We start from the raw sequence: 24,290 nt of genomic DNA, 5'->3' as shown, positions 1-24,290 counted from the left end.
GCGAGCATGCGCCGCCGGCGGTGCGCACCGGCCCCTGCTCATCAGCAGGGAAGCCGATGCAGCGGGCAGGCGGCTCCGATTGCCGCCCGACACCCGCAATCGTTCCCTGCTGAGAGAGAAGAACGGTCAGCTGACCGTTCTTCTCCCTGGAATGATCATAGAGCCCATGTGATCCTTCTGTATAGGATCACATGTCTCTATGGTCATTTCAGAAGCCACGCCCCCCACAGTTAGAATCACGCCCCTAGGCTCACATTTAACCCCGTGATCACCCATAATGTTAACCCCTTCCCTGCCAGTGTCATTATTACCGTAACAATGCATATTTTTTAGCACTGATTACTGTAGTAATGTCTCTGCCCCTCAAAAAAAGTCAAATTTCAGTCAGGGGTCCAATCTGTCCGCCGCAATGTCGCAGTCCCGCAAAAAATCGCACATTGCCTCCATTACTAGTAAAAAAATAAATAAAAATGACAAAAATCTTTCCCGTAGTTAGTAGACGCGATACATTTTGCGCAAACTAATCAAAATACGCTTATTGCGATTTTGTTTACCAGAAATAAGTAGCAGAAAACATATTGGCCTAAAATGTTAAAAAATTAGATTTTTGCATTTTTTTTTTTGAGAATGTCATTTAGCGGAATGTGAAAAATATTGTTTATTCTTCAAAATTGTCGCTCTCTTTTTGTTTATAGCGCAAAAAAATAAAAAATCGCACAGGTGATCAAATACCACCAAAAGAAAGCTCTATTTGTGGGGAAAAAAAAGGACATCAATTTTATTTGGGTACAGCGTTGCACGACCACATAATTGTCCGTTAAAATAACGCAGTGCCGAATCGCAAAATAGTGCCTGGTCAGGAAGGGGGCAAATCCTTGTGGTCTTAAAGTGGTTAATGAAGACATCATGTTGCTTTCCTTATGTCCTAAGCCTAATGGGCCATACACACTATAAGATTTTCTGAAAACTTTTTCCTTTAGACTTACCAAAACCATATAATATGAGGTCAAACCTAAACACTTTCAATTTGTATGCAATCTGGCAGGCCCTTGCACTACATAGAAAAGGTAAATCTGAAGGAAAAAGTCTTCAGAAAATCTTATAGTGTGTATGGCCCTTTAAGCTGGATACACACTATCCAACTTTTGTTGGTAGATTTCCTTCAGATTTACCTTTTCTATGTAGTGCAAGGGCCTGCCAGATTGCATACAAATTGAAAGTGTTTAGGTTTGACCTTATATTATATGGTTTTGGTAAGTCTAAAGGAAAAAGTCTTCAGAAACTCTTATAGTGTGTATGGCCCATTAGCATCCCAAGGAAGTTGCCTTGCACTCTTTGGATGTGGTTTGGGCGATAAAGGTTTATCTGACGGTTACTGAGTGTTTTAGAAAATCGGACTCTCTTTGTCATTACGGATGGACCTTGAAAAGGTTTGGCTGCGTCTGCTGCGACCATATCAAGATGGATCAGGCAGACGATTGTTCAGGCTTATTCACTTAAGGGTCAGGTTCCTCCTTTCCCTGTGAAGGCACATTCTACTAGAGTGCAGAGTGCCTCCTTGGCTTTTCGCCATCAGGCTTCTGTTGTACAAGTTTGTAAGGCAGAGACTTGGTCGCCTGTGCACATTTTTACAAAATTCTACAAGGTGGATTTGTTGGCATCTTTGGATGCCTCTTTTGGCCACAAGGTTTTGCAGGCTGCTGTTTCATAGGAGAATGTTTTTGTTTTGTTTGTTTATTCGCCTGGGTGAGCTCCTGTTTTGGTTGAGCTTCATGTACCCAGTTGGCTAAGTTTAGCCTTTGGAGTTTACGTTACTGTCTGGTTGCGTTCTTCCCACCCCTCATGCCTACACTGCTTTGGGATGTCCCAATGAGCTAATGAAGATGGAGGCTGCGTCTGTCAATGGACTTCAGAGAAACAGATTTATGGTAAGATCTTACAAAAATCTTTTTTTTTTTTATACACAATATTGTCATAATAACAAGTTATTTCTCACACACAGTATATGCATACTTGCAATTACACCCCAAAATACATTGTGCTTCTTTTCCTGAGCATGGCGATACCACATGTGAGACTTTTACACAGCCTGCCCACATACAGAGGCCCAGCATTCAAGGAGCACCGTCAGGTGTTCTACGAGCATAAATTACACATATAATTTCCTAATGACCTATCACACTTTTGAAGGCTCTGGAGCACCAGGACAATGGAATTAACAACAAAATGACCCCATTTTGGAAAGCAAACACCCCAAGTATATTCTATAAGGCATAATGAGTCTTTTGAACGTGTCATTTTTTTTTCCACAAGTTTTTAGAAAATATTGAAAGAAAATGAAAAACAATTTTTTTTTTTTTACACAAAGTTGTCAATTTATAGGATATTTCTAACACATAGCATGTACATAGCAAAAAATTACACCCAAAAATACATTCTGCTACTCCTCCTGAGTATGGCGATACCACATGTGTGAGACTTTTATACAGCCTGGCCACATACAGAGGCCCGACATCCAAGTAGCACCTTCAGGCGTTCTAGGAGCATAAATTTCACATACTCTGATGGGCTAGAGACAGGTACTCAGGTAATCTGATGGGCTGCAGATAGGTACTCAGGCACTCTGGGCTGGTGACAGGTACTCGGGGACTCGGATGAGTTGGTGACAGGTACTCGGACACCCTGATGAGCTGGTGACAGGTACTTATGTACTCTGATGACAGGTACTTGGGTACTCCAATGACAGGTACTCGAGTACTCATGGGCTGGTGACAGGTACTCGGGTACTCTGATGACAGGTACTCAGAGTACCCAAGTACCTGTCATCTGAGTACCTGTCATTGGAGTACCCGAGTACCTGTCATCAGAGCACCCGAGTACCTGTCATCAGAGTACTTGAGTACCTGTCATCAGAGTATCTGAGTACCTGTCACCAGCCCATCAGAGTACCAGGGTACCTGATGGGCTGGTGACAGGTACTCAGGTACTCTGATGGGCTAGTGACAGGTACTTTGATGGGCTAGTGACAGGTCCTCTTTACTTGGGGGGGGGGGATCAGTGTGTTTGGTGTGCACTGTAATCGGTAACTAGCTGTTACCGCAATCTCCTCCTCACACAGGATCGGTGTGTGAGGAGAGCCCGGTAACAGCTAGTTACCAGGTTTGTCAACATTCTGTGACCGGCTGTGATTGGACACAGCTGGTCACGTGGTAAAGAGACAATTGCATTGGCTCTTTACCCAGATCGGGGATGGACTGTGTCAGAGTGACACTCTTCATCCCTAATTGCCGCTCTGCGCTCCCCTGGCATGTGGCTGGCTGTGATTGGACACAGTCGGTCACATGGTAAAGAGACATTTTTTTAATTGGCTCTTTACACTGATCGGGGATGGCCTGTGTCCCGAGGGACACGCCTCATCCCCGTTCGCCGCGGGAGAGCTTCGAGCATCCCCGATCGCCCGGCAGAAGGAGACATTCCTGCCGGCGTCATATTACAATGCGCCGGTAGGGAAGAGGTTAACCTTCATGCATTCTATGCATGAAGGAAAAAAACCTTCTGGGTGCAGCTTCCCCATCCCCCTTATACTTACATGAGCCCCATCTCGAATCCAGTGATGTGCATGAGAGCAGCTCTCCTGGGTCTCCAGGAGAGCCTGTGGGGGACCCAAAAAGAAGAGGATCGGGACTGCTCTTTGCAAAACCATTGCACAGAGCAGGTAAGTGTACAATGTTGTTATTTAATCTCCAAACACCAACCATCCGCATATATGCTGCCTCTAGGGGGGGGAGGGCTTAGATGTAAACATTGCTGTGCTGGGAGTGTGAGCCCTGCACACTTTCAGCACGGTTGCTAGCGGGGATATGAAAGCTCCCAATGCATAGTTACGATTGAGAGCTTTCCAAACGTGACAGCCAATCACAACGGCCACACCCGAACACCCACCTCCACCTGCCGGCATTTAGAGGGTCTTAAAGGGCTGGGAGGCAGTGGTAGGAAGGAATTAAAAAAAAATCTTTCCTTAAGGCCCTTTTCCTCAAGGTCGAGCGACTTGAAGCAATGCCTGTGTAATCTTGAGGTCTATGGACCTCAAGTCGCATCAAAATTGGACTAAAGTAGCGCAGGGACTTTGCACAAATATTAAAGGTACTCATTGGAATTCATGGGGTACAACTTGTCCTGTGACTTTGCAGTTCCAAGTCGCACAAGTGTGAAAGTAGCCTTTAAAATGCAAGAAAAATGTGTGTAATTAAAACGAATTTGTCATTACATTCTATTGTATTTTCACCTAAATACCTGAATAGTTACTGAATATTAGCCTGGGAAATTTTCCATTTTAAAGGACATTCGCACAAAGCCTACGAACATTCACATGTACATTTACCAGAACATTAAAAATACACCAAGCCACAAGTATCATTTATTCTCTTAATTTTAAATGCTATTTAAAAGAGACATCAGAATCATCGCTGTCGTCACTTTCCGTACCAGATGACGAATTTTCCAGCGAATCGCTATCGCTCAGTTCTTCAAGTAACTCAGTTTTGCTGTCGTTGTTTTTTAGTTCGTCTAAAAGAGCTTTTGCGCAAAATAAAACGCTTTTTGGACGCCATGGTCGTTCAAAATTTTCCAGGCACAAAGCACTGGAAAAGCACAGGCAGGGCACTGGAAAAGTCACCAGGTGCAATCCTGTGGGGAAATGGCTTGATACAGTGTGATCCGATAGGATCACAGCTTTGTATGTGTCATTTAGTGTATGTACACTTTTGAATTTGCCGCCGGTTCCACCCCCCCTGCGTCGCAACGCTCGCAGGGATGGGAAAGGGAAGGCAAGTGCCGGCAATCGGCCATGCACAGAGTGGAGAGAGTGTGAGGACGGCGGGGGATCGCAGGGAAGGTGAGTAACATTCTGGGGTAATCCCGAGTGTGGCTCGGGGTTACCGCTTTTGGTACTGAAAGTTAACCCCCAGCCACACTCGGGAATACCGCCAGGGAGGTTAAGTCCATAATTTTCTTGGTCACCTTGTGTCCCTATTAGACACAGGGTGATACACACAAGAGTAGCCTAGGGGCCTGAGAGAGGGATTTCCCAAATTCTCTAAAGGTAAGCTGTGTTCCACGGGCCCCCCTACCAAAGTGAATCCCGTCACAGCGTCCTATTAACTTCAATGCAGAATCGCGTCCTATAGACATCAATGCAAAAACACCCCCTATTGACTTCAATGCAAAGTGCGTCGCAAAGGCGACAGCCACATTAATTCAATTTAAAAATATATTTTTTTTAAAACTGTCCTTTTCGGTTTTTGGCCAAGTGCATCCTGAATTGTCAGTTTTGGCACCGGAATTGTTTCGGTGCACCACTAATTCCCAGCTAACAAGTGTAAGCTCAGGGTTTCCTGGGAGCAGCCGTTACTCCTCCATCCCGTGTTAGCCAGCCCTATACCACAAGTTCCATTGGGAAGAGATGGCATAGGGCTGGCTTTTGTGCAATTGTATGTATTATTTGTATATAATATATGTACTCATCATTCAGGAAAGGAATGGGGGCTGGTAAATGTTTAGCAGCCCCCCCCCCCCGATGAGTGCAGTGGGGGGGGCTCTGTTTGGACAGGTAGATTCCTCTGTGGCTTACCTGCAGTACCCAAAGCTGGCGAGAGGGCAGAGGAAGAAAGCTGGCAGCTGCAGGGTAGTCACAAGGATCGGGGTTTGAGAGGGGGAAAATAATTGCAGCAAGGGGTGAAGCGGTCACTGAAGTAAATGTGAGCTTGTAGCAGAAGGTGGACTGTCAGGTCCGTATGGTGTACGGGCCTGGCAGCAAAAGGGTTAAAGTACAAGATCGATGACTGACGGCTGACAGAATGGGAGATAGCAAAGGTATATTTCAACTTTTATCAGCACAAACAATCATTTAGCATACAGAGCGATCAGTCTAAAAGATATGCCGCCAGGCCAAAAAAAAAGTCGCCACCTGGAATTAACTAAGCAAATAGTTATAGTTATTGCATGGGCAATTATCTTTCAGCTCATTTCTTAAACAACCATGTCGAAAAACACATCCCGTGGCCGTGGAAAAGATGTTAGTCTGAGAAGGGTCAAATCATTGGCATGCATCAAGCAAAGAAAATATCTAAGGAGATTGCAGAAACTACTAAAATTGGGTTAAGAACTGTCCAAAACATTATTAAAAACTGGAAGGATAGTGGGGAACCATTGTCTTCGAGGAAGAAATGTGGTCAGAAAAAAATCTTGATTGATCGTGATCGGCGATCACTTAAACGTTTAGTGAAATCAAATCGTAGAAAACAACAGTAGAACTATGTTTAACCACTTGCCGACTGCCTAACGCCGATCTACGTCGGCAGTCAGCCCCTCACAGGCAAAGTGACGTAGGGCTACGTCACTAATTTGTGAGGGTCTAGGGAGCGAGCGCGCACCCCCGGAGGCGCGCTCCCGCTCCCGCGTGGTCACGGACCCCCCCGCGCATGTGACCGGCGGACCCGATGGTTAATAGTGAAAGTAAGAGCATTTCCACACGCAGAATGTGAAGCGGACTACCTGAATATACTGAATGCCCAGGTTATTTCATCAATTAATTTTTTCTTCCCTGATGGCACAGGCATATTCCAAGATGATAATGCCAGGATTCATCGGGCTCAAATTGTGAAAGAATGGTTCAGGGAGCATGAGACATAATTTTCACACATGGATTGGCCACCACAGAGTCCAGAACTTAACCCCATTGAGAATCTTTGGGATGTGCTGGAGAAGGCTTTGCGCAGTGGTCCGACTCTCCCATCGTCAATACAAGATCTTGGTGAAAAATGAATGAAACACTGGACGGAAACAAATCTTGTGACATTGCAGAAGCTTATCGAAACAATGCCACAGCGAATGCATGCTGTAATCAAAGATAAAGGCGGTCCAACAAAATATTCAACTTTTTTTTTGGCCAGGCAGTGTATCTACTATTGTTTAAACCAAAAACAATTGTATAGATAGAATGACATACTGCCCTGAAATCATCATTCACATAAAACAAAATACGTTGCATTTGATTGATTACTCCTAATCACTTTAATAGGAAATATTTGTCCCTGGCCAGCCTAAGCATGGCTATGTGTAAAATGTTTGAAACAAAATTCTTTTTTTTTGCATTTTGCAAACAGACCAAACCGGGAGATCGAAGATAAACATTGGATGATGGCATGTTTGTTTTACCTACATCTTTAGAAGGTGAACTTGGCTTAAATGGTTTCACAACTTGCTTTTTCTCTGCCTTTTTCTTTAGTGGTGGCAGAGGTTTATCAGACCGATAAGGATTTCCATCAAAATAATCCTTTGGGTAAAGGTTTAACCGGAAAGCACCACCTTTTAGCTTTGATTTGTGGCTCTCAAACTCTTTCTAAAATGAAAATCACAGAGAATCATTATGTGTTCATCACATCTCAATGGTCTACACATGGTATCAGATTCATTAACACCCATTCTTTTTTTTAATTTTTGGATGTAGTAGGGACATTTAGCACTTCCTATTAGGTATTTCAAATACAATGTATATTAAAAGTCTGCGCACCCCTGTAAAAATGCCAGGTTTGTACATCATAATCAAAATCTTTCTATTGCTGATGTGCCTTTGTTAGAAGGATTTTGCCTTATTTCTCATCCTGTTGACAAGCGGACAGAAAGAGAGAGGGGGGTCCTCCCAACAGGGTCAGAAACAGCAATAAAAGATGGGGGTCTAACTCTTCCCACTCCATCCAAAAGATAAAAAACAGTTTTGGCTGGAGTTGTGCTTTAAAGTGCACCCCTGTCCAGACTAAGAACATTAAAGTATTTACCAATTCTTAGCAAGAAGCAAAAGAGCTTTAATACAAGTCACCAGTGATCTAGCTTCTTGTAGCGTTAAGTAATTCATCACAAGAGAGACTCTAAACTTGGGTTTTAGTCAGTTTTTAACTACTATGAGTTTTTTAAGGGGCTGGTAGACTGCAAAGATTCTCCATACAAAGAAAGTAAGGTGAAAGAAACAGTGATTTCAGTGCCTCTGTTATTAAAGTAGAACTCCAGGAAAACTGGATTTTTGACTTACCGTAAAATCCTTTTCTCTTAGGTTCATTGACGGACGCAGTCCTCTGATTCATATCAGTAGAGATATACTGCCCCCTACAGGAGTAGGACACTAGGGGGAAAAAAAGTTCTGGCTACGCACTCAAGGCCAACTTTTGATCATCTCCCCGTTGAAGGAAAGCCAAGATCCGAGCCACCGAGTAAGAGCGAGGGGGAGCCCCAAGGGACTCAAACCACGCAATATACGATTTCCATGTACGATGATAAATCTTCCTGGAAGTCGCCTTCCTTGCTTTAAGCAGAGTGGGAATTACTGAAGCAGACAATCCCCTATCCTTCAGCACCTGGCTTTCAACAGCCAAGCCGTCAAAGCCAGTGACCGTAAAGCAGGATGGAAGATTGGCCCTTGAGACAGTAGATCCTCCCTGAGAGGAAGTCTCCAAGGAATGTCTGTGATTAGCCAGACTAGGTCGGCGTACCAAGCTCGGCAAGGCCAGTCTGGAGCCACAAGAATAACCGGAATCCCTTCCGCCTCCATCCTGCGAAGAAGTCTTGGCAGCAACTTGAGAGGAGGAAAGGCATACATCAGCTGGTACTGACCCCAGGGGGCCACCAGCGCATCTGCGGCATCTGCCAGAGGGTACCGGGAGTGGGCTACAAACCTCTGCACTTTCCTGTTGATTTGAGACGCCAACAGATCCACGTCTGGGGTGCCCCAAAGAAGGCACACCTGCTGGAACACCTCCGGATGCAGGGACCACTCTCCTGCATCTAAGGCCTGTTGACTGAGGTAATCCGCCTGCCAATTTTCCACTCTTGGAATGTGAACAGCGGAGAGAGCTGAAACATGGCACACCGCCTAACGCAGAATACCTGCCACTTCCAAGCCCGCAAGGACACTCTTGGTGCCCCCTTGGAGATTGACATAAGCCACGGCCGTGGCATTTTCCGATTGAATGCGCACTGAACAACCCCTCAGGTGTTCGGTCCAGTGGACTAGGCAAAGCCGGATCGCTCTCAGCTCCAGGACATTGATCGGTAACCTGGATTCCCCAAGGGACCAGACTTCCTGAGCCAAGAACCGACCATCGACTCCTCCCCACCCGGACAGTCTCGCATCTGTAGTGACAATTATCCAGTATATCAGGAGGAAGGATTTTCCTTGCTTGAGCATTGGGGACTGAAGCTACCAGATCAGGGACTCCCGGTCACCTGGCTTAGCTGGATCTGAAAGTCCAGATTATTGAGATGCTTGTTCAATGTGAGAAGGATTTCCCTCTGGAGGATACTCGTGTGGAATTGAGTGAAAGGAACTGCCTCGAAAGACGACACCATCAGTCCCAGAACTCTCATACATGTCTAAGGGACGACCATTTGCTGGACAGCAACAGCCGAAGCGCAGTCTGGAGTTTTTGGAGTTTTTGCAGAGGAAGAGAGACACCCTGGCTGAGGAGTCCAAAGTCAGGCCCAGACAGACCAGTCTCATGGAAGGGACCAGAGCCGACTTCTGAAGGTTCAGATCCACCAGAACTCCTCCAGAGTTCTCATGGTGACCTCCAAATTCGCTGTCAGCACCGTAGGGGACTCTGCATGGAGAAGCAGATCATCCAGGTAACCCAGGATTGACATCCCGCTGCCGTAGCAGCGCCAGTATTGGAGCCAACCTTTGTGAAAACTCGGGGAGCGGGGCGAGACCAAAGGGTATGGCTGTGGGCCTCGCGCTGTAGGAATGTGTATAAATCAAAAAAGGGGTGTGCAATTAGCTGCCTGCTGCTAGAAAAGTGCTAGTGCTTTTGTGAATGTGGGACAGTGATTGCAGCGCTGCTCATAAATATATATACGTATATGAATACTAAAATAACTATATGCAATGTGCTTTAAAATTAATCTATGTTGCTCATATAAAATTGACAGCTATACTGTCCATGGATGGTGGCCAGGGAACTCACCTTTCTATCCTCCTGACTGAGCCTGTTTAACCCCTTGACTCTCCAGAGTAATCTCATATTGGGCTCAAGTATCTACTTCCAGGACTTTGCAGCCAGGACAATCGGGATTACCACATTCAGGAAAAGGATCGCTTCCAGCTTACAGCATAACCAGCCCTACAGGAGCCATAGGAACACCAGCTTATTCTGCTTCAAATCAACCACCCAGTGGTAAGTAGATACACAAAGGGGGAGACCCTGAAGCAACAAGGATTAAGCACCAAGCTCCTGTTTTATACTAAAGGACTGTTTTATGGACTGTATACCATGCACTTTGGTTGCACTTTACTATTAAGATTACTTATGAGTTTTACATTGTAATATCTGCACAGTTATATTGCTCACTTGCACAGTTTTTATTGCTTATTTGCACAGGGTTCAGACCTTATTAGCACTTTATTTATATATCAATTTTATATGAGCAACATAGATTAATTTTAAAGCACATTGCATATAGTTATTTTAGTATTCATATACGTATATATATTTATTAGCAGCGCTGCAATCACTGTCCCACACGAGACCAAAGGGTAACACCACGAACTGATAGTGATCCTCTCCCACGGCAAAATGGAGAAACCGTTAGTGACCTGCACAGATTGGGATGTGAAGGTAGGCATCTTTGATATCCATGGAGGCCAGGAAATCCCCCTGATGTAGGGAAGCCACCATTGTGCGAACCGATTGCATCTTGAATTTCTGAATTCGCATTGAACCATTCAGGGCCTTTGGTCCAGGATTCGACGCACCTTGCTTACCTTCCTGGGAACCGTGAACAGATTGGAATAAAACCCCTAAAAACGTTCCGCACACGGGACCGGAACTATCACCCCTTTTTGTACCAGGTCCTGTACTGCCCCATAGAGCGCCAGCAAGCCATTCGGGGAAAGCAGTAATTGGAAGGGAAAAACCTTACCGGAGGAATGGATCGAGACTCGATCTTGTAACCGGACCGTATGACCTCCTGAACCCATCTGTCTGGGGTCCGGGCCAGCCACAGGTCCAAGAACCAGCAAAGATGTCCCCCCACCCCAGATACGGTTGAGGACGCACCTTCAGTCCGAGGAGGCCCCCCCCGTGAGACCCTTAATAATGTCATCCAGGGTAGCGCCAAACAGGCGATCCCCTTGAAAAGGGAGATCCGTTAAGGCCTTCTTAGAAGGTTGATCCGCAGTACAAGACTTCAGCCAAAGTATATGCCGGATAACCACTGCCGAAACCGACAGTTGACCAAATAAAGGAGCAGTGTCTAGCGCGGCATCGTAAACAAATTGCAGCCCCTGCACCAGCTGTCCAACAGCTCCCCAAAGGCAGGAGGGACTTGCTTTCCCTCCAAGTCAGTGCGTAGTAACTTTGCCCATTCAGTCAGCGTCTGCGTGACAAGGGCAATCATAAACACTAGTCTCAGTGCAGTCCCCGCCAGGGAGTACAAATTGCGGGGCACAGCCTCCGCCTTCCTATCATCCGGATCCTTAAAGGATGGGGATTCCTCCACTGGAATAACGGTAGCTTTATTCAATCTGGAGACCGGTGGGTCCACCTTAAGTGGTACAGTCCACTACTTTACCAGAGACTCCTCAAAAAGGTAATGTCTAGCAAGCCGCTTAGACGCCCCAGGGGTACGTCTCGGAAGGTCCCATTCTTTCGTGAGCATGCTAGCAAAATAAGCTGGGAAGGGAAAAATCGTTTCCGCTGTGGGTGGCTTGTGAGTGCCAAACGTAACCGGCGCCCCAGGTACAGCCGCAGCGGTGTCCTCCAATTTCAGGGTGTCACACACAGAAACAACCAGTGTGTCCCCCAGTGCCTTATCTTTTGCAGCAGTGGATGTAGAAATGTCATCCCCACTATCAGAGGAGGCAGGGCGCGAGGTAACAGACCCAGCAGGGAGACCCACATCTGCGGTGGCTGAATCAGACTCAGAATCCGAGACATCAGATGAGGCAGGGGTAGGTGGAGGGCATTTCTGAGCACCTCGCCCTTTAAAGGCCACCTCCACTCGGGACACAAACTCTTCCAGAACTGCCAAAATTGCATCGGTAGACAGCTGAGATCCAGAGGGACCTGCTGCCTCCGTGAGGGGGTCAGGTGGGGACACATGTTCTGCAGGGTCCATGTTGCACCAGGGGAACCCGTCAGCAAAAGTTGAAAAAATTACATGAAAAATTTTTTTTTTTTTTTTTTTTTTGCAAAAAAAAATCCCACTGCGCTACAGCGCCCCCCAAACTGAGATAGAGAGAGAGACCCCCCAGGACTCACTCTCCCAAAATGCAGCAGCTGCCCAGAACATCACACGTGTCAGCAGCAGCTCTCCAAAAGTAAATGAACTCAGAAACTGCCCAGGGTTAAGGGAGGGGCTCCATTCACCGAACAACGCCTCCAGGCACTCCCGTATAGATTCCTAGCAGAGAATCCTCCGCAAAATGGCCACCGATCACTGCACCACATGTGGCTACAAGAAAATGACAGCCCCGCGCTGCGAGCAGAGAGACTGAGGCCTTCAGGGGGACCCCCCAAACTCCACCACGCAATCGATCAGCAGGTAGGCCCTGGAAGTACAGACTGATCCCCCCTGAACGATTGTTTGTTCGCCACCGGCGGCTCACCCCCTGACCCTCCATGCAGCCTGAGAACGTGGCCCCAGCCCTAGGAGTAGGCCCAAACAGTCCCCCGCGCGGAGGAGGGGGAGGGGTAGAAGAGGGGGTGCACAACAGGACAGAGGGGAACCCGGGATAGTGAGGGTCCGACCATCCTAGGTTCGCTTATTCGTTGCTAAGCAAACCTGATCCGTGAAACGCGTCTCCTGTTTAAGGCATGTGTTCATTGTGCTGTCATGCTTTTGGAGAAATAAAGACTTTTTATCCGCTGACACTGGAGTGCTGTCAAACCATTTCCTATACAATGGCAGTATAACCCTACTGATATGCATCAGAGGACTGCGTCCGTCAATGAACGATAGATATATATTTTTTTCACATGCAGTGGGGCTGTGCCTGCACTGCATTGGTTAACTGCTTGTTTTGGCCAGGGGTTCAAAGAAAGGCTATACTTACCCGATCCTTCGATCCTCTGGAAAACAGTGCTCCCCCACGCCAAGCGTTTGACTGTTACTGCCATCCTCACATCCAGAGCCGGTCTATGGATGTGATGACGTCAGGAACAATCCACCACACAAGATTGATACTGTGCGGTCGGGGGGCAAGGACTAGTTTTGCACTTGGAGGATTGGCAGATTAGGCAAATACATCTCCACTTTCCTCACCCCTAGACAAAAATGAGCAGTTCATCCATGCAGTGTGTGCACAGCTGCACTGCATGGGGAAAACATTTTCCAGGAATTCTTCTTTAAATTGTTACTAAACCAACAACAGTAAAATCAGTCAAGGCTTCACTGCCATTTTCCCTTACCCGAGAGGGCGACAGCAGCACCCGAAACGGCTCGGGTGAAAACACATTTGGATTCGTGGACAGTTAAGTGTCTTAATTTTAAAAGTCAGCAGCTACAGTATTTGAAGGAGTCTGGAGCTTTGCTTTAAAGTGTTAATAAACCCACAACAGTAAAATCAGTCTGTATATGCAGTAAAGCATGCTTGTTATACTCACTGTTAATCCCCTGCATTGTGTAAAAAGGCTGTTTGATCCTGTCCTTTCTAATCCTTCTCTTCTTTTACTGTCCCCAATCCATCTGCTTATAGCACAGTGCCCTAGGAGGCAGTCTGCACATGCTCAGTTTGATGTGTATTGCTGGAAAGTTTTTGTTTTTTAGTTTTTTATTGGGAGGGTGCATATGATCAGCACAGGACCAATCAGCACTGTCCAGACAGAGGGTCAGGGGTCATACAGCCTCAAAGGACAGTCAGAGGAGAATGAAAACTGCTCCTACGGGCTTTACCTAGTGCTTGGCTGGAAAGGACACTTATAGAAATCACAAGACAGCTATATACTGTTGATGAGAAAATGTATTTAGCAGTTTATATTTACTAAAATTATTTCATTTCCATGTCCTGTGTACTGTGGGAGACCAGATATAGTGAATGCAGGGCCCTGGGTTTAGTAACACTTTAAAGGTAAACTCCAGTCAAAAATGTAAATCTTATACTAAATTCAAAACATTCTTATGATACACGCACACATCTGCTAGTCAGCAAGATCACTTGGTTAGTTCTTGGTTTAGCATAAATACTTCTACTGTTGTCTCACTGGATAAAGGTGACGATGCTGATATGCTGCCCAGTGAGGAGGAGATGACATTTGAAGCAGAACTGCTGAGCCAGGAAGATGAATTGCTTAATCAGAAGTTATATATCTGGCCATGTAATACAGAACATGTGTGTTCATACAGAAATCTAAGGAGTTTTAATTTTCTTTGGAAAACAGAAAACAAGGAAGCCCCCTTGAAGGCATAGCATTCCGCTAATGGATTCCTGCTCCAATGGCCAGTATTGCCTGGTGCAAGTTATGGCTTGATGGAATATCTTTTGTTTTACAAATATGCAATATTCAAAATAGAGAAGACTGGAGGAGGGTACCTGGTTAGGGAGAAACATGTTAGGAGTAAACTGACCTTCATTAGTTCTCTTGATCTGTCATAGTCATCAGAAGCATATGGGTAATGTTTACCTATAGTGAGGCTTGGATATCTGTGGAAAGGCAATCAGTAATTTCAATGCACAGTACAGAAACCTGCAGTAACAATGCAGAGCCTGAATTACAAGATCAAATTTGTAGTAGTTGGTAATGTTTTCAATTGCCAAATGAGATCCCTTGCTTGAACCTGGAGATTAAATGTAAGTGCTATAAGCAACTGCTTCAATTTTGCGCTGGTTATTACTTATCCTGTTTTTGTTCATTGGCGCCACTGTATGTAATACGTTACCCATATCCTGTGCCCTTCTTCGGAGGGTTGGAATAGATATTCTTCCCCGGTGCAGTATATGCCTTCCTTGGTTTTAATTCTGCACTAAAAGCTGGAACTGGACCACCCAAAGTTCCATAAAAGTTGCCCAGACCAGATCTACAAAAAAAAATAGAAGATTGTATGGTTATCGTATTACTTACACAATGAAAACTAAAGGAATACAAAAAAACAAAGCTCTGTTGACTTCAGAACAAAATCATAAAGTTGTTATCTAAATAGATTTGATCTCTCTTTTTCATTTAGTTCTCTTTTTCAGTTAGTTCTTTTATATGTCTGTAGCACAATTCCCAGCCGTTTTGCTGGATATGGGTCCCCCTGGGTTACCATTAGCAAAAATAGCACATTTAAGCATGTTCTCCAAGTGTGAGCACTGAGACAATAAACAGTCCAGTATCTTTGGGTTTTTGTATTTATTTGGTAACTTGGATAGAAGTGATGAGTGGGATACTCCTTGAACTGAACTAGGCACATTAAGCAGAGACTCTTGAACAATACTGTTTGGCGCTGACTTGACGCTGGCTGAATGCCTATCAACGCTGACTTGACGCTGGTTAACGCTGGCCGGATGCCTGTTAACGCTGAACTGACTTGGGACTGCTTCCTGACTAAAGAAGTCCTCTTCTAAGCTCCCCTAAGCACTCCTGCTGAGGTAGCTATTTGAATACACTGCTGCACTGCTGAACACTTCAGGGCCCGCACTGGCGCCTTCTTTCTCTCGCTAATCTTCAGGGCTTAGACACTGGCACCAGCCACAACTACTGGTTCGCTGGCTCCTGGATCCCTTTGACCTTCTGGAGTGGCCCCCTCTCTCAGGCAGACCCCTGGGCAGTTTTGAGTACTCACAACACTGTTTTTCCTAGAAACCTCTGCTCAGCAGCTCCACTCAGTCCACAGCACTCTGGATCCTTCCTGCAGCCCAGCTCAACCTCCGGTCCTCTAGGCCGACTGAACAGGGCACCCTCACTTGCTCTGACAGGAGGAGAGACAGCCGTCAGCCTCCTCCTGGGACTCTGCTTCCCGCCAAAGACGCTCTGTCACATGCTCCTCTCAGACTTATATCTCATCCCAGGGTGCATTGTGGCAAACTCCACCCACTGAGACAGCTATAAGCCCTGATGTGCTATTGGCCAGGTTTCCTCCACTGTTCAACAAGAGCCCTCATTGGATACAGTGGGGAGACTCCCCAGACTCAACAGACTACACCTGGAAACATGTGACAGCCTAACTAAATGATCAGGCCCCCCTGATAAGCAGACAGGGCCACATATATGCTTTTTCCTAGCACCTACCTAGGAGGGTGCTGCATCGCTACTAAGGATCGACCAATATTTTTTCAGGGCTGATACCAATATCGATTTTGCGGTCACCCTTTAGGCTGATAGCCAATATTAGGTGCCGGTATTCTGTACATTTAAAGTTTTGAAAAATCAACACAATTTTAGGTACAAGGACTCGTTCTTCACACCTTACCTGCATGAAAACTGATGGGAAAACCGCACAGATTTCACTTGCAGAGACATCAGTTTTACATCAGTTTTCATGCATGCTGACATGACACATCAGTTTTCCAATGCACGTAAGTTATGTGTCCTATAGTCACACCGATGTTGATGTCATATCATTTTTTTTTTTACCTGTGCAGAAAACTGCACACATGACACAGTGACAGCGACACGTTGCACATTCCGGTGCAGAAAAAAATCTGCACGTTGTGGTGTGAACAGGGCATATAGAGAAGAAGAGTAAAGGGAAGAACCATTGTTTTTTTTTTTTTGCACACTTGCAAAACGTGTGCAGCAAAACTGACGTCTCTGTCTATACCATGGTGTGACTGTGAAAGAACAAGGCCTAGAAGTAGACAACTGTGAAAAATAAAGTGCTTGAAAAACATTACCTAAAGGCTTCCCAAAACATAGAAAAATGGCATAAACTGCTGCAGTAGTGCACTCACTGCAATGATTAAATTTAAATCACTACTGCAGTGCAAAAGCTAGACAGTGGAAACAACACTTTTCAATACTCCCAGTTAAGTAGAACAAAATGATAGTGCAGAAAGCATGTTCACCTGTTAAATGGCTTCTGTTTTTTTCATATATTGCTGCCACTTCACTAAAAACACTCTCACTTGGTACAGAGGAAGGAGAAGCAGAGAGGTATCTTCTAGCATGAGAGGCAAATCTTTTGTAGCATGCCTCATTTTTTATCAACCACTGAAGAGGATCACCACTTCTATCAATTACTGGTTCCTTCAAATAGAGATGACGTTTATCATCCAGGCTAATTATTGCAGATTCAGAAGAATCCTCCGCATGAGGCCCCAATAAAACACTGAACATGGCATCAATTCGACCACGATGAAGAATATTCTCTTCTGTCCATTGTCTTTTTGGACATTTGTCTGTTTTTGCAGCATCCTGCTCTTCCAGATTAGAAACCTGCTCTTCCTAACTTGACATTTCGGCAGGAACCTCCTGCACCTCCTGTTGAATATCTTCTGTCAGCCATTGTTTTGCCTTGGCCAATACATCATCAAAAGAAAAAGCATGATTCTTGTATCGAGGATCCAAAAGACATGCCAGCACAACATTTTTATTCTCTTCATGCTTATCAAAACGTTTGGTGAGGCTGTTCCTCATGACCTGCCTACATGTTTTAATGCCACGTGTGTTGGGTCCTTCATTCTCTTGAAGAAGCATCTTCAGCACTCTTACACATGGGATGACAGATGGCACAGAGGAGTCATAATGACTCACCTCTAGTGTCGCTTCCTCTATGGGGAGGAGGGCGTCAATGACTACAATGGCTACAATGTCCCACTGATCAGCAGTAGGATAAGAATATCCTCCATATTCACCTGAATAGATGGAAAAAGCTCACTTCTGTTCCAGAATTCTTTGCAGCATGTGAAGTGTTGAGTTCCATCGTGTTGGAACAGCCTGAATCAAGTTGTTTTTGGGTAGGCCAAGGTCTTCCTGAATACACCTCAGTCGCTGGTTGGCAAGGATTGAATGGTGGAAATGGCCTGGGCACCTCTTCAGCATGCCAATTATATCAATCAAAGCTCTCTGGCTTGACAGACCATCATTTACCACAAGTTGGAGGGTGTGTGCCATGCAGCTGAGGTCCGACACTTCAACAAGCCTCATTCCTTTCACCAAGTTTGCTCCGCTGTCTCGAAGCACAAGCATCACTTCACTCGGTCTTTGTTTATTCCCCAGTCTTCAAGCATGCCTAGAAACATTTCTCTAATGTACTCCCCAGTGTGGGATTCTTGCATCAATTTGAATGTAATGCCAATTGCCCCTTTGTCCATCCACTGTCAATGAAGTGACATGTAAGACACATTAGTGACTCTGTTTGCCTTGACCAGCAGTCAGTCGTGAATGAGAGTGAGTTGCCAGCATTCTCTGGTTGCAGCATAGTCTTTACTTTCTCAACAACCTTTTGGTGAATCTTTCCCAGCATTTCGGTTCGATAATACTTTTCACTCTTCAGTGTGTACCTTGGTTCAGCTATGGATATCAACTGCTTATATCCAGAATCATACACCATTGTCAATGGCTGGTTATCAGTGACCATCTCTGTGATTACTCTGTCCAGCAGTTGGATCTTCCATCCGAATTTAGCCATCTGTTTTTTTTCTGAAACATATTTGGTATTGTTGTCTGGGATAGTGGAGGTATTTTACTGTGATTTGGTTTGTTTTTTCTGTGCTGCATTATATATTTCAACATGATGAACTCTTAGATGGGCCCAAAGATTTGATATATTTTTGTTTTTTGCAGTTGTTGATCCTTTGCTTACATTGTTTGTGCATGTGTTGCACACTGCTGCTTTTCCTGGGGATGGTTGAGATGAGAAATAGTCCCAGACCACACTGTTACTTTTTCTGTCTGCATCCTTCTCCATTGCAATTTGAAAGAGAGTACTGAATAAGGTTAAAAAAGCTGGCTGGCTGGCACCCTGCTGTGGCTGGGTGGCTGGCACCACATTGTGGGTGGCTGGCACCCTGTTGTGGGTGGCTGATGGGCTGGCACCCTGCTGCTGTGGGTGGCCGGCTGGCTGGCACCCTGCCATGGGTGGCTGGCTGGCCCCCTACTGTGGATGGCTGGTCGGTTGGTTGGTTGGTTGGTTGGTTGGCACCCTGCTGTGGGTGGCTGGCTGGCACCCTGCTGTGGGTGGCTGGCACCATGTTGTGGTTGGCTGGCACCCTGTTGTGGGTGGGTGGCTGGCACCCTGCTGTGGGTGGCTGGCTGACTGGAACACTGCTATGACTGGCTGGCACCCTGCTGTGGCTGGTTGGCACAGGGGCTGTGAGCGGCTGGCTGGAACCCTGCTGTGGGTAGCTGGCTGGCAGGCACCCTGCTGTGTGTGGCTGGCTGTGGGTGGCTGGCACAGGGGCTGTGACTGGCTGGCTGGCACCGGGCTGTGGGTGGCTGGCACCCTGCTGTGGGTGGCTGGCTGGCACCCTCCTGTGGCTGGCTGGCACCCTGCTGTGACTGTCTGGCAGGGGGGCTGTAACTGACTGGATGGCACTGGGCTATGGGTGGCTGGCACCCTGCTGTGGGTGGCTGCCTGGCTGGCACCCTGCCGTGGCTGGCTGGCTGGCACAGGGGCTGTGGGTGGCTGTCTGGCACCCTGCTGTGGCTGGCTGGCTAGCACCCTACTGTGGCTGGCTGGCACAGGGGCTGTATGTGGCTGGCTGGCACTGGGCTGTGGGTGGCTGGCTAGCACTGGGCTGTGGGTGGCTGTCTGGCACTCTGCTGTGGCTGGCTGGTTGGCTGGCACAATGGCTGTGGGTGGCTGCTGGCTGGCATGTCCTCTGAGGCGTGCACTGTCCGAGGCGAGGGAGGTAGCCTAAGAAGCCAGAATGTGTAGGCCCAGTGTGCAGAGGCGCATGGCGCAACATATGCAATGATGTATGCTCCGCGCACAATATCAGTCATATCAGCAAGTTTCGTAACCGATAACAATACTTAAAATAAAAGTAAATATCGGCCTCTGATAATCGGCCCCACCGATAATAGGTTGATCCCTAATGTCTACTGATTTTTATAGGTCTGTTTGCACTATTTTAACATTCCTTCATCTCCTTTTCCTTAATCCCTTCACGACCAATCACAGAGGAAAAGCAACACTGGGACTGGACTTCACAGTAGTGATCACTGTGATCGGCTAATTACAGTGATCACATGATTGGGAGTCAGTTCTCCCTGCTCCCCACTGTTAGATCAGGACCTGGAGCTGTTGGTAATAGCTTGGGTTCAGTGCTGGAAGCATGTTTTCAACACAAACACAGGAGCACATATACTGTATGTGGCACCCAGAAAGAAAGCCCACTTCCTGGATGCAACATATATGTGTTACATGGTTGTAAGCGGTTTAATGTTGTACCATATATGAATTTCTGCTGGTAGAGTGACAAATTGGGGTTGATTTACTAAAACTGGAGAGTGCAAAATCTGGTGCAGCTCTGCAAAGAAACCAATCGGCTTCCAGTTTTTTTTTTGTCGTCAAAGCTTAATTGAACAAGCTGAAGTGAGAAGCTGATTGGCTACCATATACAGCTGCACCAGATTCTGCGTGCTCTAGTTTTAGTAAATCTCACCCATTGTGTCCATCTTTCAAATATTACACAACCTTTCGATAGGGCCTTTTGAATGAAATCAACTTGCAGTAGCTTCTGCTTTCAATTTGTCTAATCCACATTGGAAAATTAAAGGAAGAATTTCACTGGATACTTAAAGCGGAGTTCCGGGCACAGAAGTCATTTTTCAATGAACATACCCCCGGGACAGTCAGGGCTAGTACATTCTACAATGGCTAGCCTCTGATCTGTCCCGGTTCGCACTTACCTCTTAGAAGAAATACTTACTTATAAAATTTCTTCCACAGCGTTTCCATCTCTCTTGTGGGCAGCTGAAGCCGGCGCGGTCCTCTTCTGTGTCTTCTTCCGCGTCTTCTTGCCCCAGAATGCGCCTGCACCGGCCCCTCTCATCACTTCCGGCGCCGCATTCCTCCACAGCTTCTGGGCGTGCCCAGAAGCTGTTTAGCAGGGGAATGCGGCGTCGCCCGGAAGTGACGAGCGGGGCCGGTGCCGTCGCATTGATTCCTGGGAGCGATGACGTTCAGCTCCCAGGAATCATCGCGAGACAGGAAGTGACGGGTGAGCCGCGCCGCTGAGGGAGGAAGTACTCTGAGGTGAGTATTTACGATCTTCAATTACAAGGTGAGTAAACAAAAAAAAAAAAAAATAACTATCCAATTCCTTTTCAGGTGATGTCTACCTAGCGGAGGGGCACAAAAAAAAAATATCGATTTTGTGCCCGGAACTCCGCTTTAAGATGGATCAGAAAAGTGAAGTTCACAGATCTTGCCAGATGTGCCTCAGAAGTACAAATGGTTGGTTTGCCCAGTTTGATCTACCCAAATGAAAAGATTAGCTACTTACGGCTTTTTTTCCCCATTGGATGGGAGGAATGCTTTTCCCAAGTTCTTCTTGGCCTGCTGCATATGGTACTGCCTTCTTTGTTTCAGTGAATCTGAATAGGCTTCACCTTCAAATGTACGTTTGAACTGAGCATCAAAGTATCCTCCTAAGGTGTTAGCCATGGTCTTGGAACCACCAGGAAGCATTTGCCTGTTTTTACTTGCTGCTTCATTAAATGGCTCTGGAATAATGCACACATTATACTTAAGTTCTTCATATGAATACTCATAACACAGCATGAATTGTATATGTTGGTAAGACTCAACAATATCTTTCACATTAAGCTTAGAGAGGTATTCAGCATTAATAAAAAATGTATAACCCTGGAATAGACACTTCTGTTTAACAGTGAAGACTTTTACTGCTTTTCTGATTTCCCCTATAATTGTTAGCATCAGTTTCATCTTACTGCTATTTATTTTGCTTTGGCAAACCAATTTATTCTAACAGCATTGACAATTTGTTATACAGGTACAGCAATGCAAGGTTACACCTGAAAAAACACTGGAGACATCTGATCTTACAGTCCTGGTCAAGGGTGAAAGGGATCTTCTGTCAGAGACAGTAAATATCTTATGTTTCTTCAAACCAGAATACAGCTGAGCTTATTCTCTAGTAATTTGCTTGTTGCAGCAAATGATTTCCTTTATTAATCTCTAATAAATGATAAATGCCTGGCATATAAAAATTTCAGCAACTGTGCAATTTTCCCAAAAAAGACAACTGTACTTTTTATCATTGAAGCATAAATAAATGCAAAACTTTTTTTTTTCAGTTTTGGATAAAACAGAGAGGGATTTTAAAACACCTGCCAGGTTTTTATTGCTGCCTGTGTCCCATTAACCACTTGCCGACCGCTTACTTTATATCAACGTTGGTAGAGTGGCACGTTAATAAATGTCATCTGCCTGGGAAGCTGGCGCGTGTGTCAGGCGGCTCCGATTGCCGCCTGACACTCTCGATCTCTCCCTGCTGAGAGAAATGGACGGACAGCTGATGTAAACACAGCCATCCGTCCTTCTCCCTGCAATGATCACAGAGACCATGCGATCCTGCTATGTAGGATCGCATGTCTCTGTGATCATTTCAAAAGCCCAACCCCAAACAAATTGGCCTATAATGTTAAAAAATTTTGATTTTTAATTTTTTTTTTTGGGAATGTCATATAGCAGAATGTGAAAAATATTGCTTTTTTTTGTTTATAGCGCAAAAAATAAAAATCGCACAAGTGATCAAATACCACCAAAAAAAAGCTCTATTTCTGGGAAAAAAAGGACATCAATCTTATTTGGGTACAGCGTCGCACGACCGTGCAATTGTCCGTTAAAGTCACCCAGTGCCGAATCGCAAAATAGGGCCTGGTCATTAAGCAGGAAAATCTTCCGGTGGTTAAGGAGATTCATCCTCTCTATTTGTCCCATTTACTGTTATCGCCAAGAGTGAACATGAAAAAGAATCTGAAACTGTGGATTGCCACCAGCACTGGAACAGGGTAAATCTTCAAATGGGGACACCAATTCTGATGAGAACCAGGGATTCCCTCACTTGTTTGGAGAAATTTCCTCTCATTTCCTGTCTTCAATTTAAACTCCTGTAAATAACTCACTTCCTGCCCAAGGGTGGCAATGCTCACACACTGTCACTTTGGAGAAGCAGCATTGTCACTTTGGGGTTTATTTACTAAAGCTAGAGAGGGCAAAATTTGTCACAAGTCTGCAGAGAAACCAATCAGCTTCCAGGTTTTATTGCTAAAGCGTAATTAAACAAGCTGAGGTTAGAAGCGGATTGGTTTCAATACAGAATTTTGCCCTCTCTAGCTTTGGTAAATAAACCCCTATAGGACATGATGTGTACTAGGACTACAGAACATCACCCCTTCACCTATTCTCCATAACATAGGGGGAGGTGTTTTGTAGTCCACCAAGAGATTTAGGAACCTTGCAACAAATAGTGCAACAAACACAGCCAAGCACATACAGAAAACTACAATCAAAATAATGTTCTTGTTTTAGACAGCCTAGTGTCTGTAGGGATTGCTCTCTGAAAACTGTTCGCAAATACAACTTTCCTAGGTAAACTTTTCTATATGCTTGCCTTTAAATGAATACCGCAATTACTGTTTTTTTAGCCACTTGATGACTAGTGAAGTACCTGTGCGTCACTAGACTTCAAGCGGTTATACCGGGATGATGTCTGCACAGCTGTAGGCATCATCTTGGTACCATTTTTTTTAGAGACAATGGTTGGCTCTCTAGAAAAAGCAATCCTAGCGCCTAACTAGCTGCTGGATTGCTTTTTTTTTTTCAATCAACGGGAGGGGACGTCCCCCGTATCGGGATCTCTGATCGGCTTTGTTGGGCTCTATGATATAGTAACCCTGGAAGTGATGACACACCACTTCCAGGTTACCCAGATGTAAACAGTGCAATTTTTAAAACTCAAAAGCATTTGATCTCACTGATCTTGGTGTGATAAAATGCTGTTAAGTGCAGAGGAGGGAATCTCTCTCTATAAATAGTACCTGTCACATGCCTATTGTAGTCACAGGGGATGTTTACATTCCTTGTGACAGCAATAAAAGTGATAAATAATTAAAACAACAGTGTAAAAACAAATAAATAATAATTTAAAAAAATAAAAGTTAAGTTTAAAGTGGAGTTCCACCCATTTTTAATCAATTGGATTACATAGATGTATGTAACCCCCTTTAAAACGACTTTTACCAATGGAACGTTTTTTTTTTGCTAGTAAATACCTTATTTTCTGCTTTATTTATCCTGTTCTCACTTCCGGGTCCGGTCGGCGATTACGTCATTCGGCGATTCGCAGTGTG

At 45.4% G+C, this 24,290-nt stretch overlaps 1 protein-coding gene across 1 annotated transcript in view; it reads right to left on the bottom strand.

Annotated features, from left to right (window-relative positions):
* CFAP96 (cilia and flagella associated protein 96) overlaps window positions 1-24,290 on the bottom strand; it is a 43,215-nt gene that overhangs the window by 13,182 nt on the left and 5,743 nt on the right. Inside the window, exons 3-6 of the mRNA XM_082243925.1 lie at window positions 21,419-21,638; window positions 14,926-15,063; window positions 14,614-14,689; window positions 7,220-7,399 (exon numbers count right to left, since the gene is read on the bottom strand). Of these exons, the coding sequence (XP_082100051.1) occupies window positions 7,220-7,399; window positions 14,614-14,689; window positions 14,926-15,063; window positions 21,419-21,638 (614 nt within the window). The remainder of the gene's footprint in view (window positions 1-7,219; window positions 7,400-14,613; window positions 14,690-14,925; window positions 15,064-21,418; window positions 21,639-24,290) is intronic.

Source organism: Pelophylax lessonae (genome assembly GCF_965119305.1).
Source record: "Pelophylax lessonae genome assembly, chromosome: 1".
Classification (NCBI taxonomy): domain Eukaryota; kingdom Metazoa; phylum Chordata; class Amphibia; order Anura; family Ranidae; genus Pelophylax; species Pelophylax lessonae.
Note: the sequence above shows the minus strand (reverse complement) of the source record. Positions and strands in the feature narration are given on the sequence as shown.